The sequence below is a fragment of the Triticum aestivum genome, chromosome 7B, assembly GCF_018294505.1.
Source record: "Triticum aestivum cultivar Chinese Spring chromosome 7B, IWGSC CS RefSeq v2.1, whole genome shotgun sequence".
Taxonomy (NCBI): domain Eukaryota; kingdom Viridiplantae; phylum Streptophyta; class Magnoliopsida; order Poales; family Poaceae; genus Triticum; species Triticum aestivum.
This window is the reverse complement of record NC_057813.1, coordinates 736,255,050-736,273,921: the sequence shown is the minus strand read 5'-3', so window position 1 is coordinate 736,273,921 and position 18,872 is coordinate 736,255,050. Positions and strand designations below refer to the sequence as shown.

General features: G+C 47.0%; 2 protein-coding genes across 2 annotated transcripts; one reads left to right on the top strand and one right to left on the bottom strand.

Annotated features, from left to right (window-relative positions):
- The first annotated feature begins 1,736 nt into the window (after positions 1–1,736).
- On the top strand, positions 1,737–10,097 carry LOC123158676 (L-type lectin-domain containing receptor kinase S.7-like). Its single transcript, XM_044576578.1, has 5 exons — positions 1,737–2,688; positions 3,352–3,465; positions 5,264–5,374; positions 6,839–6,963; positions 9,852–10,097. Exons 1-5 carry the CDS (start codon positions 1,737–1,739, stop codon positions 10,095–10,097), a joined length of 1,548 nt encoding a protein of 515 aa, XP_044432513.1.
- A 2,362-nt stretch (positions 10,098–12,459) lies between these two features.
- Positions 12,460–13,066, bottom strand: LOC123156486 (uncharacterized). The gene has a single exon (XM_044574613.1). It carries the CDS (start codon positions 13,064–13,066, stop codon positions 12,467–12,469), a length of 600 nt encoding a protein of 199 aa, XP_044430548.1. The 3' UTR covers positions 12,460–12,466.
- Positions 13,067–18,872: the final 5,806 nt, after the last annotated feature.

Sequence of the window (18,872 nt, the reverse complement as noted above, 5' to 3'; positions counted from 1 at the left end):
CATCACATTAAAACCAAAGTACATACATAGTTCTCATCTAACAACATAAAGCTCTGCAGAGCATCTAAATTAATTAAACCATACATTGAAACATTTCAATGCGAAAACAAATGCGACCATAATCGCAACCAATGTAACAACTGATCCAACGACATAATGATACCAAGCCTCGGTATGAATGGCATATTTTCTAATCTTTCTAATCTTCAAGTGCATTGCATCCATCTTGATCTTGTGATCATCGACGACATCCACAACATGCAACTCCAATATCATCTTCTCTTCCTCAATTTTTCTTATTTTTTTCCTTCAACAAATTGTTTTCTTCTTCAACTAAATTTAACCTCTCGACAATAGGGTCGGTTGGAATTTCCGGTTCCACAACCTCCTAGATAAATAAAATCTTTGTCATGTTGGTTGGCATAATTGTCATAAACAATAAATGAACCAATAGTTATGAAAAGATAATATATACCACATCCGAATCATAGATAGGACGAGGGCTGACGGGGCGGATACCAAAACCATCGCACTATATAAGATGCAATAATAAAAGTAAGAAAATTATACAAGTATCTATATAAACATACAAGTAAGAATTGTTTTCCTTTCAAAAAGAAGATAAGAACAAGAGGCTCACCACGGTGGTGCCGGCGACGAGATCGGCGCGGGCGATCGACGGCGGTGAAGACGGGGACGGGACGTGACAGACCGCTAAACCTAGACAAATATTGAGGGAAACGGAGCTTGGAGAGGAGAAAGCTTAAGTAGTGTGGCTCGGGCATTCCATCGAACACCTCGTGTGCATAGGAGGTGAGCTAGAGCACCACAAAGCTCTCCCCTCGCCGGCCAGGAAAAACAGAGCAGTGGGAGTGATCTGCTCGCGGGCGAGGGGTATATATAGGCAACTCATTGGTCCCGGTTCGTCCCATGAACCGGGACTAAAGGGCAGCCTTTGGTCCCGGTTCATGCCACCAACCAGGACCAATGGTGGTGGGCCAGGAGCGAGGCCCATTGGTCCCGGTTCGTCCCACCAACCGGGACCAAAAGGTCCAGACGAACCGGGACCAATGGCCCACGTGGCCCAGCCGGCCCCCGAGGCTCACGAACCGGGTCAAATGCTCCCATTGGTCCTGGTTCTGGATTGAACTGGGACTAATGGGCTGACCTGGCCTGGACCATTGCCCCCTTTTCTACTAGTGATCATGTACTCTATACTACTAAGTTCTATAGATATTTAATGATACTATGAATAAGAATGCATATAAGCGCACCGTGATACTTTGTATTTTCTCAACCCTTGGTGAAACCCATTATGAATAGATATTATTTGAATATAAGAAGCAGAACTAAGTTATATGTGTTTTTTTGTCAAAATATGGTTTTGGGTTGGCACAAAAAAAATGTAATTGTGATGACAAAGATTACAAAACTATATGAAAATTATGTATACTTCTGTACAGGTGCATGATATGTTTTGTGTTTTCCTACTATATACAAACATTATTACAATGTATAATATAAGTATGTATAGCAATGCACATCATTTAGTTTCAAGTTGAGCTATGACAAAAGTATAAAAGTTAAGTATAAACAACCCAACATCTCATCATGGCTGGATAAACTAGCGGCCGTCCGGTCTGTGTGGTGGCCCAGCTGTATGTCATACACTCGCGAGCCAAACCCCTCCCCTCCAATCCCCCCAAATCCAAAATCCCCCATCTCCGCCGCCAGCGATGCCCCGCCGCCGCATCGCCATGCCGCCGTCCTGCCCCGCCCCCGCCGCCGTCCTCCTCCTTCTCCTGGTCGTCGCCGTCCCGCCGGCTCCATCCGCGGCCGCGAGCCCCCGCCACCCATCCACCACCGCCCCCACCACTGCCTTCGGCCGCTCTTCCGGGCTTGGCAACCTCACCCTCCTCGGCTCGGCCTCCATGCTTCCAGGCCAGGCCGCGGTCTCTCTCACCACCAACGCCAGCGACGCCGGCCGCGCGCTCTTCTCCAACCCCGTGCGCCTCCTACTCCCGCCACCCAACCCGCGCGCCGCCAGGGCGCAGGCCTCCTTCTCCACCCGCTTCGTCTTCCGCGTCGTGCCCTCTCCAGCATACGGCGACGGCCTCGCCTTCATCTTCACCTCCTCCAGGACCTTCGTTGGCGCGGCCGACGGCTTCTTGGGCCTGTACGACTCCACCCTCTCGTCCAGCTCCAGCTCCTGCTCCGCCGTCAACACCGTAGCCGTGGAGTTTGACACGCACCTGGACTTGGCGCTGGGCGACCCTGACGCCAACCATGTGGCGCTCGACGCCGGCTCGATCTACTCAGCCGTGTCCGCGAGCCCGGGACTGGATCTCAAGTCCGGTGGCGTGCCCATCACCGCCTGGGTCCAATATGACGCGCCGCGCCGTCGCCTGCGCGCCTGGCTGTCCCACTCCGCGTCACGCAAGCACCTCAACCCGGCGCTGTCCATAACTGTGGACTTCTCTGGACTGCTCAATGACTCCATGTATGTGGGGTTTTCGGCCTCCAACAGCAACAAGGGCAGCGCCCTTCACATCATCAACAGCTGGTCTTTCAGGACCTACTGGCCGCGCCACACATCCTCTGTTCCATTGGCTGTGTCGCCGCCACCACCGCCAACCCCTCTGCCATCGCTTCCGGCACATCACCACAGCATTGTGGCTTGGCTTGTCGGTACCTTGCTCTTCTTGATGATTCTCGCCGTTTCATTCTTCTTGTGGGTTCGCCCCCATCCGAAGAAGACCCTACGCCCCCGTGATGTCCAGCTCGCTGACCGTTCCGAGAAACACACCATTCTGCCGAAGGATGTGGCCAGGAGTGCCTGACCTGACATCAATCAAGACCGTCAAGCTGTTGTTCGTGTGTCGCCATTTTTTATTCTAATTTTGGTAGGCCGCATTGTAATGGTGACTCCTGCCCGACTACTTGTCCTATGCTGAATCTGTGTCCTATTCTCATGAGTTTTGCTCCCGCAGCATTTAGTTTGACAGTCGACGTGAAACGGTTCCAAGCCATATGTGGCCGTGCTGATATGTGTTTCTAAACGAGCTTAATGCCATGCTTGTCCGCAAGAAGCTTACTTCCTTCCTGGAGGCTTTCTTGTGCTCTGCTTGTTGTCTAGTTGTTTGCCGAAATGTTGATGTTGATATCAGTACGACTTGTTTCTGCGTTGTCTCCAACCGTGGTTTTTGCAACGTCATGACTTCTTCACTCATCATATGCCAAAGTCTTTTCTTGATATAGATTGGATTGACCATGATTTACGCATATGCTTTTCTTCTAGTTTAATTTCCTGGAAAAAAAAGACCTAATATATATTGCACTGCTTGTTTGCAGGGCAAAGTGACCAGGACCAAGATTGTGGAGTATTCCCGTCGCCGGTGAACTTCCTCAACGGCTGCTGCTGGACGGCCTACCCGTTCCTCAAGTTCCATCTCTACGTGACGGTCAGTACGTACATACACATCTTAATAAGTCCCAAACCAAGCTAGATTTACACTTCTTTGGATCGATCTTAATTGCTTTCTTCGGCCTTGTCCTGCTGATCTTCTACTTTTGCCACTACACGTAAGGATGTGACAAGGAGTGTCTGAGCTGATGTTCCGCTGGTTGTTCAAGATGGCAAACTGTTATGTTGTGTTTATGCCCCTGCCCAACTTGTCCTATGCTGAAGCTATATCCTATTCTCATAATTTTTGCTATGGCACCATTTAGTTTTGGTCTGAGGCTTGATGTGAAACGGTTCCAAGCTATGTGGTTGTGCTAAAATGTGTTTCTAAACGAGCTTAATGCCATGCTTGATTGGCCACATCTCCCAATCTAGTGTCACTTTGTGTGTCTCTTATTTGTTTGTTGGTTGGTTTGTTTGCTGAACTGTTGGAGGCTGGTACTGTTGTCGCGCCAATTAGTCCTTGTTTGTGTATTGTCTCCAGCCGTGGTCTTTTCAACGTCATGAGTTCTTGAGTGAGAGTCATGCTCAAGTCTTTCTTGTTTTGAGGAGACGCACCTCGATATGGATTGGATTGACCATGATTTATGCATGCTTTTCTTCTAGTTTAATTTCATGGAAATATGATCTAGTATTCTACTGCTTGTTTGTAGGGTTAAGTGACTAGGACGAAGAGTGTGGATTACATGCCATTCTTCCTGTCGCCAGTATACTTCCTCAATGGCTGCTGTTGGACGGCCTACCCGCTCCTCACGTTCGGCCTCTACGTGACGGTCAGTACATACTTACACATCTCAAAAAGTCCCAAACCCAGCTAGATTTACGCTACTTTGCATCGATCTTAATTGCTTTCTTCGGCCTCGTCCAGCTGATCTTCTACTTGTGCTACTACACGTAAACCTGGGTAGCCATGGTGCGTTCCAAATCTATGTAAACATGGCCGGTTATTGAATTCCACTATTGTCTGAAAGAAACATAGATTTGTTAGTGAAAATGGATGTTTGCACCTGCTTGCCTTTTTACAATGGTTTCTGGGATTGACATGTTGGTCATCGAAATTGGTTATAATGCACATTAACAGCAAGAACTGAGAGGCTACAATTTGCGCCTACATGCAATTTAACCCAATTCTTAGTTAGTAGCCGAAGTTTTCAGGGGCGTATCTGCAACATTCATTACTCACTTTTGAGAACTAAAGTAGGATATTGTGGTAGTGTTCATTCTTTACATTCGTTGTACATTTTCTTTGGGTGCCACAGTTTGTACATCCGTTATTGTCATAGGAACTTGTGCAACATGGGTTATGGATGTGAGCTCCACAGTAGCCATTTATTGTTGGAGTACTTTTCTAGGTCGCGCTTCACATGAAACGCGATATGGCATGAGTGTATAAAGTTGAAGAGAGATAATGGCATGTCATATCAACTATTCCTTTATGATTTTTCAGCTATGCTTTGCAAGGGAGTTGTGTTGATCATATTGGCATTATGTCACTCGTCTTATATGTGTTTCTAAACGAGCTTAATGTCATGCTTGTCCGCAAGAGGCTTACTTGTTTCCTGGTAGCTTTCTTGTTCCCTGTTTGTTGTCTAGTTGTTTGCCGAACTGTTGATGTTGATATCAATACGACTTGTTTGTGCGTTGTATCAAACCGTGGTTTTTGCAACATCTTGACTTCTTCAGTGATCATATGCCGAAGTCTTTCTTGATATAGATTGGATTGACCAGATTTACGCATATGCTTTTCTTCTAGTTTAATTTCCTGGAAAAAAAGACCTAATATTGCACTGCTTGTTGCAGGGCAAAGTGATCAGGACCAAGATTGTGGAGTATTCCTGTCGCTGGTGAACTTCCTCAATGGCTGCTGCTGGACGGCCTACTCGCTCATCAAGTTCCATCTCTACGGTGACGGTCAGTACATGCGTACCAGAACGTTGTCGTTTGGTGCTGAGCCACGGATCAGATAGGTGGTACAGGACGTTCTAGAAACCCCTCCGTGACCAGAGTCCACCCCTTTCCCAGCCCCCCAATACGTTCGGGCCTGCGGCGGCTGCGTGTTGCCCCGGCGACTTCGGGATGGAAGATGCGGGGCTTGAGTTCTTGCTGGATACTGTCGACCGGTTAGTGCATCTATCCTCTCTAGAAATCTGTAGTTTCTGAGATTTGTTTCCGAGATTTGTTGCTTAGTGGGCATGCCGGAGAAGAAAGCTGACGCCGAGACCGGTCGTCACCCATGGCCGTGTGTTGTAGGTTCCCACCCCGGGAGGAGCTCACCGACAACCTTGAACATCCAGATCCGCTCCCTCTGGCATTGTTACCGCTAGGGCAAGCCAACCCTAGCATGTCGGAGGATTCAAAATGCTAGTTCTGGATGCGGGCAGCAAGTTGGTGATGGTGGCCCGGAGTAGGCAGAGGGTGGCATGCGCCGGTGACCGGAGGCATCTGCCACTAGGTCTGTGCACTCAACTGACAGGGTCAACCCAGAAGTGCGTGGATGGACAAAGAGGTATGCCCCGAATTCCTTCCTTGGTTAACTGTATTTGTTCGAATTGGCTAAATGTTGACTTGCTCGGCGATGGTTGATATGATATAGTTTAGTCTGGACGACTGCAACCTGAGGATATAATCTACTCCGTAGTTATCTTTACACCAAGAGTTGTTTCTAGTAATTTATTGTTCTATCTGCTTGGCCTGAAGCAATTATTTCAATAATCCTCTTTTCGAGCTGATCTAGCTAAAGAAGTGTTTTGCTACAAAATTCAGGTTACGTCTTGGTAGTGCGCCACCAGACCAGACACCATGCCCCTCTAGGATGAGTTCACTAGAGCTCTTGATTCGCAAATACACAGAGGAGCCCATGAAAAGTGTAATAAGACTTGAACTCAGGCTAAGTTTCGTTTGGCAACTCGAGTTTGCACGTAATATGCAATGAGGTTGAAAAGAAAACGCTGTGAATTTTGGCAGAGCCTTGCTGAACCTAGATGAGGATGAAAATTGTGACATGGTGATGTTTTGACTGGATGATATTTTTTGTTGGAAAAAGATGAACTGCTCATAAAATTGATAATTATGGTTTAACATAAAATGAGTAGTTCATATATGAAGATACGTAAGTTGCACTCAGCAAAGGGTCAGGGCTGATTGTTTCCGGTTAAGTGGGGAAATTCCTTACATCTTACTGGACTGAGCCAAATGTGAACTACATAATCTCAGCGAAGGAGATGTTTATTATTGCGCTCCTACAAAGCTTTAGCTGGTCTTACATAGACTGGTTTGAACCGAAGCAAGAATCTGTGGGTGCCAGAACTGCCAAGAGGGCCTCATGTGCTTAATTTCCTGGAGAAAAAGACCTAATATTGCACTGCTTGTTTGCAGGGCAAAGTGATCAGGACCAAGATTGTGGAGTATTCTTGTCGCTGGTGAACTTCCTCAACGGCTGCTGCTGGACGGCCTACTCATTCCTCAAGTCAGACCTCTACATGACGGTGCTTGTTTGCAGGGTAAACTGATCAGAACCAAGATTGTCGAGTATTCCTGGCGCCGGTGAACTTCCTCAACGGCTGCTGCTGGACAGCCTACCCGCTCCTCAAGTCCGACCTCTACAGTGACGGTATGGTGAGTACATACGTACACATCTCAAAAAGTCCCAAACCCAGCTAGATTTACGCTACTTTGCATTGATCTTAATTCCTTTCTTCGGCCTCGTCCAGCTGATCTTCTACTTGTGCTACTACATGTAAACCTGAGTAGCAATGGTGCGGTGGGCGACTCTGATGGTAATCATGTCGCGCTCGACGCCGGCTCGATCTACTCTGCCGTGTCCGCAAGCCCGGGACTGGATCTCAAGTCCGGTGGCGTGCCCATCACCGCCTGGTCCAGTACGACGCGCCGCGCCGTCACCTACGCACCTGGCTGTCCCACTCCGCGTCGCGTAGGCACGTCAACCCGGCGCTGTCCATCAGCGTAGACGTCTTTGGACTCGTGAATGACACCATGTATGTCGGCTTCTCGGCCTCCCAACTGCAACAAAGGCAGCGCCCTTCACGTCATCCACAGCTGGTCCTTCAGGACGTACTGGCCCGGCAACATATCCTATGCACCCTTGGCTGCGTCGCCGCCACCACCGCCCACCCCTACGCCATCTCCTCCGACACACCACCACCACCACCACCGGCAACCCAGCATTGTGGCTTGGGTTGGTGGTACATTGGTCTTCTTGATCATTCTGTCCATTCCCTGCTTCATGTGGGTTGGCACCCTTCGGAAGAAGACCCAACGCCGTGATGTTGTTCAGCCCGCAGGTGAAACCATAGTTACCGATGGTGAGATAGATAGATAGATAGATATGGTAGTGCTAGTATTTATGCTTACAGCGGAGCAGAGTTCGGCTGCTGCTAGGAGAGACCTCTTGCCACTCTGGCATCCCTGAAATTGACAAATGAAGTTTTCTGAACATAAGAACACTCAACTGAAAGAAGAAAGAAGGGAAAACGTTCAGTATCAGTGCAGGCTTATGACGATGATCTCGTCGTCCGTGCTGAAGATTTTTTTTTTGGAACGAAGACGCTAGAACCGTCCGGCTTAAAATTAATAAAGCCACGAGGCACCGATCATGCAAGGTTCAAACAACGCAAGCAAAAGGAGAAAAGCAGTTCCGCACGTCCATCCGCCCACCCACACATAAGGTTCAGGAGCACGCAGGCTCAAATATTACATCCAAAGAGACAACCAGCGTTGCTAGGCCACGCCGGCACTAGTCAACTCCAAAAGCATCAACCGAGCGACGGTTCTTGTCTTGCCAAAGTCTGAATCATCTTGATGCGCATCATGGATCATCTTGATGCTCCTTCCCCAGCGGTATCCATGTCTGTAAAAATAAGTGGCATTTGAAGATCACATCAGCGGGATGATTAGGAAATTTCTTCTAAATCGTAATTTTATTCCGCGTCGTCCATAGAGCCCACAGCAGCGCCCTTACGCATCGCCAAGCGATTCTACCGCTGGTCCCTTTTTGTGTTTTGATTATCATGAGCAAGTCAGCGCCCGAAGCAGGGTTCCAATTCGAGTGGAGTGCGTCCCTAACCGCACTCCACGCGAACTTGGCCAGGTGGCATCTAAAGAACACGTGGTTAGCGTCTTCACCTACACCGCACATTGCGCAAGAACCATCGGCCGGGCCGTTACGTTTGGCAACGTTGTCCGAGGTAGGCAGCCTATTCCTAAACACTTGCCACATGAAGATTTTAATCTTCAAGGGCAAGCCTGCCTTCCATTGTCCCCTTGCTATGTCTAGCACATTCCTTTCGGTAAGTTTGTTATAGAGAGATTTCACCGAAAAGTTTTTGGAGGCGGTCAAGCTCCATTCAACCGAATCAGCGCCCGCGCCTAAACGATAACCGCCAATTTTTTGAACCAATTCATCCCATGACTCTTGTTCGGCATTGGTGAGTGCCCGCAAAAAATGTAACGCTGGGGGAGAGGCACTCAAAGCGTCCCAACCATGATATTGGTGTTAGTTGCGATCTGGTACAGGTTGGGGTGGCTTTGCCAAAGGGGAGCGGGTCCCAGCCAACAATCTAGCCAAAATCGAGTGGATTGACCATTGTTGATCTGGAACTTGGCCCCAATCGCAAAAGCGGGCCAGACCGCTTGGATCCCATTCCAAAACACGGATCCATTCGGCGAGGCCGTGAAGGGGTTCCCCTTAGGGAAATATTTCGCTTTTAGAAGCTGTGCCCAGAGACCCAACTCGTTTTGGGCAAGCCGCCACCACCATTTGGAAAAGAGAGCGGCGTTCATAAGTTTCGAGTTCAAGATCCCCAACCCATCGAATTTCTTAGGCCTGCATACAACCGCCCATTTAACTAGGTGGTATTTACGTTTGATGTCGGTTCCCTCCCAAAAGAAACGGGATCTAGGGGTGTCGAGCCTAGCGTGCACGTCGTCAGCTAGTAAGAACGTCTCCGTAGTAAATAAGGGAAGGGAGGAAAGGCTCGAGTTAGTCAGGATGAGGCGAGCAGCGGAGGACATAAACCGCCCATGCCACGGGCAGACCCTATTAGCCACTTTTCCATAGAGAGGCTCCACTCAAGTATAGAAAGTTTTCGATGCGATATCGGAAGCCCGAGGTACTTAATTGGAAAGCTCCCAAGCTTACAATTAAGTAGGTTCGCTACTCGCAAGTTTGTTGGTCGTCCATCCCCATGGTGATGACCTCGCTTTTAAGGAAGTTTATTTTGAGTCCTGAAAGGATCTCAAAGACGAGTAGCAAAAGCTTAACCGACGCAATACTGTGGTCATCTGGTTCGAACATCAGCAAGGTATCTTCGCTGCCGTATGTGGGAAAGCAGGAACAGGCGTGTAAGATTTTGTCTGTGGACACTCGAAGGATGGACAGGGTCGATCGCTCGTGCTCTGCACTCTCACGCAGTACCGTGCCCTGGCTGAGCCAAGCATCCTCCTGACTGCGCCCGCCGGCCTCGCCGCCGCCACGACTCTATGGTTCGCCCTCGTGCACACGGTGCCGTGCCGCAGCCTGCTGTCAAAAGAGAGCACACTGTCGGCAAGACTAAAGGAGAAGGACGCCGTAATGGAAAAGCAGGCCAGATTGGTTATACTTACCTGCAGGAGGTGAAGAAGGCGAGGGGCGGCCGGTGCGCGGGGAGGGAGACGCCATGAGCACTCCGACGCCATTGCTCGTGGTGAACGTTGGTTTGGATCTCATGTCTGGTCCTCCGTGTTCCTGTTCGTTCTAGGGGACTCCGGACGATGGGTTCGAGCTGATTAAGCGTTTGTTTTGTTGGAGAAACGTGGTAACCTTGCACAAACACATGGCATGGGGACAGAGGCATATTTATGCTTAGTTCATGACGAGGGTTGGCAGCTGGGACGCCGCACTTGTCCTCGCCTCCTCCGCGTCCTAGAGTAGGATCCCACGTACGCATGACTGTGACCGACCCCATCCACTTGAGACATATCCACTACAGGATTGGTTGTCTGCTACGTTGTCCGCCCATAACCCTCGCCTTCTGAAGAATCCGGCCAGCAGAGCCGCCGTCAACCGAGGAGCGCACCAACACCTCGCTGCATGTCATGTTGTGCCGAGCCCGACTGCCGCCGCCGTGGCCCCTGACGCGAAACAATGCCTTGGCAGGAAAGCGCACCACCACGTCCTCCCCGCCCTGCAAGGGACGAAGAAGCCCCGCTGCCGCCGGTGCCACTAGGGCTTTGCCCGGCCGTGCCCCGTGGCGGCGACAGGGGAGCTTGACGGAGGAGGGGTGAGAGGGGCGGCCGCCTGGCAGCGTAGACACGGGAGGGTCACACGTCGTTCTAGCATCTTCGTTGTTTGATAGCACGACGGTTGCATCCAGAATAAGCATGCCCTACCCACTCTTACCGACGACACATCGGAGACCACAACATGACACCAACACAACAAACGGTGACCCACTCCACCAAGCAAGTCGATCTCCCAACACTAGCTGAACTTCCCGTCTGGATGTCCGTATTGATGCCCTTGCCAGGTGGTTAAGTTCGTTCACACTATTTTTTGTGTACGCCAGAATCTAATTTGACCATCTGGATTGGAGTTAGTTCCAAGATTTACATTGACAATCCCCTTATGTCATTTCCCCATGTTATTGAAGTATTTTCTTTCACATAAGTCATGATTTTTGACATATCTCGGCTGATGTAGAAAAGTGTATTGTTTACTCAATTTGCTGAAATTCCTCATCACACACAATGAACAATCGAAACAATTAGTTTCTCTTTGAAATTGTACTTCTCTCAATAATTCATGCACCCGTAGTAAAATGAATCAAATTAGAATACTAATAATTTAATCGGAAGATATTGCACTTTGAATAATAACGCCTTTGCTTACACGATAAATATTTCTTCTGTACAAAGTTCCATATATGTTCCAGATTATATATTGTTATAAAGTAAAAGTATTTTGGGTAATTCAATATGAATTTTTCTAGGTATGTTCTCGAATTCCCGCTGCAACATGGGAGGCATCTTTCTAGTTTTCAAAGTTTCTAAACCTTAAGTTTCGTCCCCTTTTCTCTGGAATTTAAAGATATGAATTTTATACCACGAAACTCCCTCCCGGGTTGCACGGTAGGGCGACTCCGGAGGCGATCAGATACAACCGCCAAGAGAACTCCATTCCCGTCGCACCATTCACCCCGCCACCGCCAGAGCCGCTCGACGACGGACAGCCGGCGGTAGTATCCCCCGCCCGCTTCTTGCTTCTTCCGTGGCGGTCTTCTTCGATCTCCATCAATGTACGGCCCTTCTTCCGATCTGGTCCACGTTAGGGACGCCCTGGCTTGATCACTGTCACGCCGGGCCCGGCACCAGCGTTGATATTACATGGAAAAACTATCGCATGGGCAAACCTTCCGGTTGCGGCTTCGAGGAGGCACGTCTCAAGGACCCAATTTTTTTTGCCCCACCGGGAGCACGTTGACATTAATGTGAGTATCTTCCGTGCTGAAAGAGTGTTGAATTACGTTGATATCCATGTGAGCCCCTTCCAATTTGTTGACCTCCCCGGCACCTGGGCGCGAGAGCACGCGGAGGCTAGTGGTTCATCCTCACGATGGGAAACCTAATCATATATTTCAGGTGTTGCTATAATTTTTCACGTACTTATGCTTTTAACTCTAGTCGAATATTTTACAATCAGGCAACACATATCCTATCAACGTGATAATAAGGTAAATGTCGCTAGTGATTTCTTTATGCATGTTTCTAATTTTTCGTTTATAATAACAAGCACGATTTATGGTAATTTTCTACTTTCTGTTCTACATGATGAAAACATTGCACGGGACCAACAAGAAACCAATCAAGTAGTAAATTTCGATCAACCAAGATTACATGGCATCGAAAAAATCATGTCATGGGTCTTATTTACATATTTCTTTAGAGTTTACTAGCCTCCTATATATTGAAATAGATAGACATAGACTATAACTGATAGTATCTCTGATGTCAATGAGCCCAAAGGGATGGAGGGGCATATACTAGCCGCAAGCGCTCCTGGATCTCGGCATCCCTTCTTAAGTCGGCCGGCGATGGCTCGAAGCCCTCCGGGATGAACCCGGAGCAAACGACGTTGAACTCCTCCAGGGAGAGATCGGTGAAGCCGTTGATGCCCTGGTGGTTAGTGTCGACCCCTAAGGCATATCCGGCGTTGTTCCGATCGACTTGACGGAGGGCGTCCTTGAATATGGCGTAGCGGTGCTCCTCGTGGTCGATGGAGCTGTAGATCTTGTCGTTGGTGGCCATCCACTCCGCGAAGATCCGTCGAGTCTCCTCCTCGCTCCTCTCCCTGTCCCAGGACCAGGCGGAGTAGCCGCTCTTGTGCCACCACTGGTCGATGTCGTGGAGGCGGTGCTTGAACATGTCGTACGCGCGCTCCTCCTCGGCGAGGGAGCTGTAGGTCTTGCCGAGCTCGGCCTTCCACTCCAGGAAGATCCGCCGCGTCTCCTCCTCGCTCCTCTCATTGTGCACGTTGTCAGATGTGTTGCTCGTGGCCGCCGCCGCCGCCGCCAGCAGCGACACCAGCAGCAGCAGCGCCATGGCCCTCATCACGACAGGAAATTTAGGCCGGGGAGTAGCACATAGGTTAGATGAGATGTGTGGAAGGGCGACGGTCTCGGTTGGGCGAACTCTGGTCGAAACGCTCGCGGTGATCAATCTAAGTTTGGATTGTGCTGTACTATATTTAAAGGCTCACGTAGCCACAAGAGACTAGACCTACACGAATCGCATGAAGATCGACACGTACGCGACTCGTGTCCGGACCACCCGCGATTTGAGCAGCCCAAGCCAAACCAATCGCCGTCTTTTTGTTGGAGTCGATCGATCTCGGCCAATACAACCACGGGAGCACCCCACTTGGCTCTACCGTTTGAGCAGTATGATGAACTTTGGGTTAGTGCCAATGATAACATTTTCTTTACATGGAACACTGATATTCCATTAACTTAGCTCAGCAGAGTTTACAAGTTCTGGGATCTCATCCACCCAAATATGGACTAGATGCACCTAAACCCGCTAAAACATGTGCCGACTTGTTACACTTACGAGGCTCATACATGATTTGAAAGTCAATGAAGGCTAATGTCAAAATGGGCCTTTGCTAATCGGAATAGAGCTCCCAGCGGCTACAAGTCATATGTGCCATTCCATTGCCTGTACTAGGACCATACAAGCACACCCCATTGGCGAGTTACGGTGCAGTTATACATGAAATAATTGACCATTCGTCAATTTTTGAATTTTGTAACTTTAGACATGAGTTTAGGAGCTCCAATTATGAAGCTCACAACTTAGCGAGACATGCTTTATCTCTCGTTGGTGGCCGCCGTGTTTGGTTAGGGCACCCGAAAATCTACCATCCGTCCATGTAAACATTGTGACGAATCAATAAAGCTTCGCGCGACGTTGCCTAAAAAGAAAAAAACTAGTCATGCGTGAGCCTCCACCTGGGATCGAAAATCCTGGTCGATCTTTTTTCTTCTTGTTTTTACTACTCCCTCCGTCCTATAATAGAAGAGAATTTTTTACACTAGTGGCAAGTCAAAATATGTTTTTTCCTAGGTACATGAGGCCGTTTTATAATTTGTCGAAGTTTGTCACATGGCAAATTTTATAAAAAAATTCCTAACGTTCACAAGACAAATTTGTTTTTGCACTTTTTATTATTAATAAAATGAAATTTTTATTATTAAGAGGATGGCATTTTTTATCTAATGTTCACAAGTCAAGTTTTTTTTGGCAGATAAAATTTGTTTTTGTTTATGGCTGTTTTATCTTTAGTAACCTAGCATTTTTATTATTAAGATGATGATATTTTTTATGGGTCTGTCTAGGACACATCTAGGTTGCAGAAGTGGCAAGGTCCCGAAGAGAGAAGAAGTGGCCCATGAGAGCCGAGATTTGGAAGCATTGCGTAAAATGGCAAGGCAAGCCAGCAACTTGTGCTTTGTGTTGCGCAAGTGCCAAATGATGGATATGGCTGGTGGTAGATACTGTTGTGTAGATAGAATGTCTTGGTTTTGTTTGTAAGCTGGTAGAGAAGTGTTGAAACATGATGTCATTTCCCAACTCTTGTGATGTTGGGCTGGGTGTTGTGAGAGCGACATTTATTTATTTCCATGAATCCCGAAATGAAATATCATATTTCAAGCTGAGCTGAATAATGAGTATATCATGTGGGTCATGAATTGGTCATGCGTCTTCCTTTGTTTGTATGTGCAGGCATATTATATTATGGCAATTTATTGTGCTCGTGATTGTGCCATTCACTGATAGAGAGATAGGTCATGGAGGCCAAGACGCCGGAAGAAAAAGGGAAATGCAAATCTATCTTGTATTTTGTTGTTTTAGATTTTTTTTATACATAGATTCTTTTATACATATATACTCCCTTCCTTTTTATTTACTCTGCATATTAGGTTTGACTGAAGTCAAAGTTCATAAAATTTGCATATTAGGTTTTTATTTATTGTATTTTTTATTTTTTTTGTCTATAAACTTTCTCAAAGTTTATAAAGTTTGGCTTTGACCATAGCTAATATACGGAGTAAATGAAAACAAAAGGAGTACAAGAAACGTGCCTATAAACTTTCTCAAAGTTTATAAGTTTGGCTTTAACCATACTACTAATATACGGAGTACAAGAAATGGTCATCGGTCTACGTGTGAGATGCACAGTGCAAGTCGTCATAGCTTCTTATACTTATTGGCGCATGCAAAGACTGGTATTAATCTTGGAAGAGGGAGCATGCAAAGACTGTTATTAATCTTGGGAGAGGGAGCACTCAATTTTGTGTGGTGATTGGCTGCCCTCCCCATTGATGCATTAAAGCAGGTACTACAACGCATGCAAGGCCTCCGCTTGATTACTAGGCCGCGTTAATGAAAACGAAGCATGCAGCGGGTACGTGCTTGGGTCACGTAATGCAATGAATGCGCGCAGGTAGGCAGTGGAGGGTATGGATTGCGCCACGTCACTGATCCGTGGCATTGGCCTTTGCCACTGACCATGGACCACGCAGCTGCACCCCTTCTTGTTCTCTAGGCTCGGCCATGCCTCCATCTCTCTCCCTATATATAGGAGGAGTAGGCATCCATCCGCGTGCGGGGTGCGTGTACGACTTAAGATTTCATGCAGTGAGATATGTGTCGACCTTCGGGATGACCTTCATGACGCCCACAATTGTCTAATTTATGTTTTCTTCTTGTCATACTCAGTGCATCCCTTGTTGGGGAAGGGAGGATTTCATGCGTGTGGCCAACCTGGCAATGGATGAGGAGTGGACGATTCAGCTCGACATGGCGATGCTTAAAAATGGCATTCCCTTAACCATCACTCTCACCAACATGGGAGGCAGAATGTATTTCCATGGTTAAAATTGGATGAACATTGCTAGAGAATTATGGATGCAAGCTGGAAGGTCGTTCTTACGTTGCCTTCACGAATTTGAGGAGGGTCATCCTGGCAGCAACAATGGCACGGTGTCCGACAATCACCGTAGTACCACATCAGAGGATACCTGCGCCCACGAAAGTTGCGAATATCACCCTAGCCAAGATTAAGAAGATGATTGGAGAGATGATGTACTTAGTTTCATGTTGTTATGATGGAGCTGAACTTAATTTCATCTTGTTATGTTATCTTATATGATTTGTGTGAACTTAGTTCCATATGCCTTTATGTGGTAAATACACATGTTTAATTTTCTTACATATGAATCTGTATTTTTAGTGTTGGTAATGTGTGATCTTAGTGTTGTTAATGTGAGATTGCATGAATATTATTCCATTGATTTTTAATCTTACATCTATGAACACAGCAAATGAACCACGAGAGTGAGTTCTTCAGATCCCCGAGTCCGACTACTTAAAGAGGACTACGAATATTACACGGTAATTTGTACAAACATTTCCTTCTGAACATGCATTTTCAGAAGGTTAGTGTTCTTCTCCGAGAAGAGTTCAAGGAATAACGACATTTGATGAGTACAAAGTATTGTTCTAATAAAATGAGTTAAAAAATTTAAAAACAAGTGAGATGAATCAGATGAGCGGGATATTGAACGCTCATGGGATCCATTATTTGCGGCAAGGCAACTGATTCTATATTGCGTACACATCGAAGAAAGATTTTGCTGGCACACAAACCTTGTTTCCATGTTACAATGGCAAGTTTGTATTGTGCCCTTGCTTCTAATTTGTAGGGTGTTTCTTGTATTTTTAATCAAAGTGTTTTGAATCAGTAGTATACAAGGCACTTGGGCAGGAGAAATACAAGTTGCTCCCTGTAAATGAGAAGGCAAAGGCACAATATGAACTTGCAGCTGTCGCATGGGAACAATAGTTGTGTGGGAGGAAAACATTTGCTTGGTGTTTGCAAAAGATAGGGCTAGTTCTGCCGCAAGTAGTGAATCAGGTGAGTGTTTAATACCTCGTCCATCTGATTCATCATGTTAGTTTTTGGAGTCCTTTGCCTCATTTTGTAAAAATAGTACACACGCTTCATCTGATGTTCTTATTTTATGAGCAACACTATAGATGTTACCGTCAAAGTAGATCCTTTGAACGGTAATGTATAATAATGAACTCTTCCATGCATCCTAGCAAAACCCATATGCTAATCGAGTACTACTAGCGAATTAACCGAGCCTTCTGGTATAGGGTTGAGGATCATGTGTCATCTCTCTGAAGATGATTCAAGTTCACATCCATATCTTCGGAGTGTTAGTTACTCTTCTTCTGCAATAATAGTACAATGAGGCAAAAGACTTAACGAGCTAGCTAGATGAATCAGATGGACGGGATATTGAATGCTCATGGGATCCACTATTTGCGGAAGGACAACTTGCTCTTTCCCTTTCTTTCGTACACATCGAACACAGATTTATCAGGCTTAATTCCTCGTCTATCTGATTTATCAGGTTTGCACTTTCGGTCCTTTAACTCATTTTGTGAAAAAGTCTGTCTAGGGCACATCTAGTTCGTCTGATGTTTTAATTCTATGAGCAACACTATAGATGTTACCATCAAAGTAGATCCTTTGAACGGTAATGTATATAATGTTGAACTCTTCCATGCATCGATCCTAGCAAAACCCATATGCTAATCAAGTACTGGTGAATTACTAAACTACTAATTACGTAGTGTGAACATTCATGCATAATATCAAAATGCTGATGTTTATATTAAATTTCTTATATATTTTTTTTTTGCAAAACGCAGTCATGCCAGCACAATTGTTGCCTAGCTGCAAAAAAATTATTTAGCATGCCCAATTTTTCAGTGGCGGGTGCTCCAGTAAGCACGCCACTGTGCAACGAGAATAAGTAGTGGCGGCACATAAACACTGCCCGCCACTGCCAATATTCTACTAACTGGCGAGCAAACTCCAGCACTCGCCACTGATGAGGCTCTACCAGTGGCGAGCGACAGCCTACCACTGATGTGGTCATAGCAGTCGCGGGAAGTCAGTGGCGGGCACCCCTGGGAGCCTTGCCCGCCACTGCTAGCCTTTTCCCACCCGCCACTGCTAGGCATTCCTGCAGTAGTGGTTCGGTCACACCGTGCAGCATCAATGTCGGTTGCTGCGTGGTTTGGGTCGGCATGAATGCGACGTAGGAAGCGGCGTGTGCGTGACAGCGGCCCGTACGCCTGGAAAGCCCCCCACCCGGTTTGCTTCCGGTTTGCGGGAGAAAGAACGTCTAGACAACCGAGCGGGTCGGTACAGGACCACGTTGGATGGCAAAACACGCCCGGACCGTGCGGTCCAGACGATTAAGAGTGGTTTGAGAGTCCTCGTTGGAGATGCCCTCACCCTTCAAAATAGTAAGCCACCATATTTAAAGCAAAAAAGATAATCAAAATTGACACCACGAATTTTCTAAGCATAGAACAATAATTTCTAAGAAGGGCGATGGAACAATCAGGGACCAAACAACAAAATGGTAACCATGTTTATTCTCTAGTCATATATTTCACATAAAATCTTAGGACCTTGGACAAGTTTTAGCTTTACTCAAATATACTTTTTTAAAACATTGGGATCCATTTTCCCCCAAGGTTGTTTCATAGAAAATAGGGTTCTGGAAATGAAGCCCACCACCATTTTACATGATAGAGGTTGAGCGGCGTGGGCTCGCGCATGTCCTCAATGAGATGGCAATGCTTGGAGAGTGGAGACGGGGTGAATAAGATGAAGATAAATGCGCTAAACTCGCCGACATCCATCGCGGTGGAGCGCCCATACGCGTCAATTCTGCTCTTGTAGCGCTTCATTAACTAGGGCGTGTCCATTGTATCGTGTGTGTGTGTGTAAAAGCGCTGTTTTCGTAGCTAGCTCCATCAATTTAATCAA

What these genes read in the sequence shown, in the direction of transcription:
- LOC123156486 (XM_044574613.1), bottom strand. Translation starts at nt 13,066, where the DNA reads ATGAGGGCCATGGCGCTGCTGCTGCTGGTGTCGCTGCTGGCGGCGGCG.
- LOC123158676 (XM_044576578.1), top strand. Translation starts at nt 1,737, where the DNA reads ATGCCCCGCCGCCGCATCGCCATGCCGCCGTCCTGCCCCGCCCCCGCC. An exon ending in CCATCTCTACGTGACGGTCA is followed by an intron (nt 3,466 to 5,263) that starts GTACGTACATAC and finishes TGCTTGTTGCAG; the next exon opens with GGCAAAGTGATCAGGACCAA. An exon ending in GTTCCATCTCTACGGTGACG is followed by an intron (nt 5,375 to 6,838) that starts GTCAGTACATGC and finishes GCTTGTTTGCAG; the next exon opens with GGCAAAGTGATCAGGACCAA.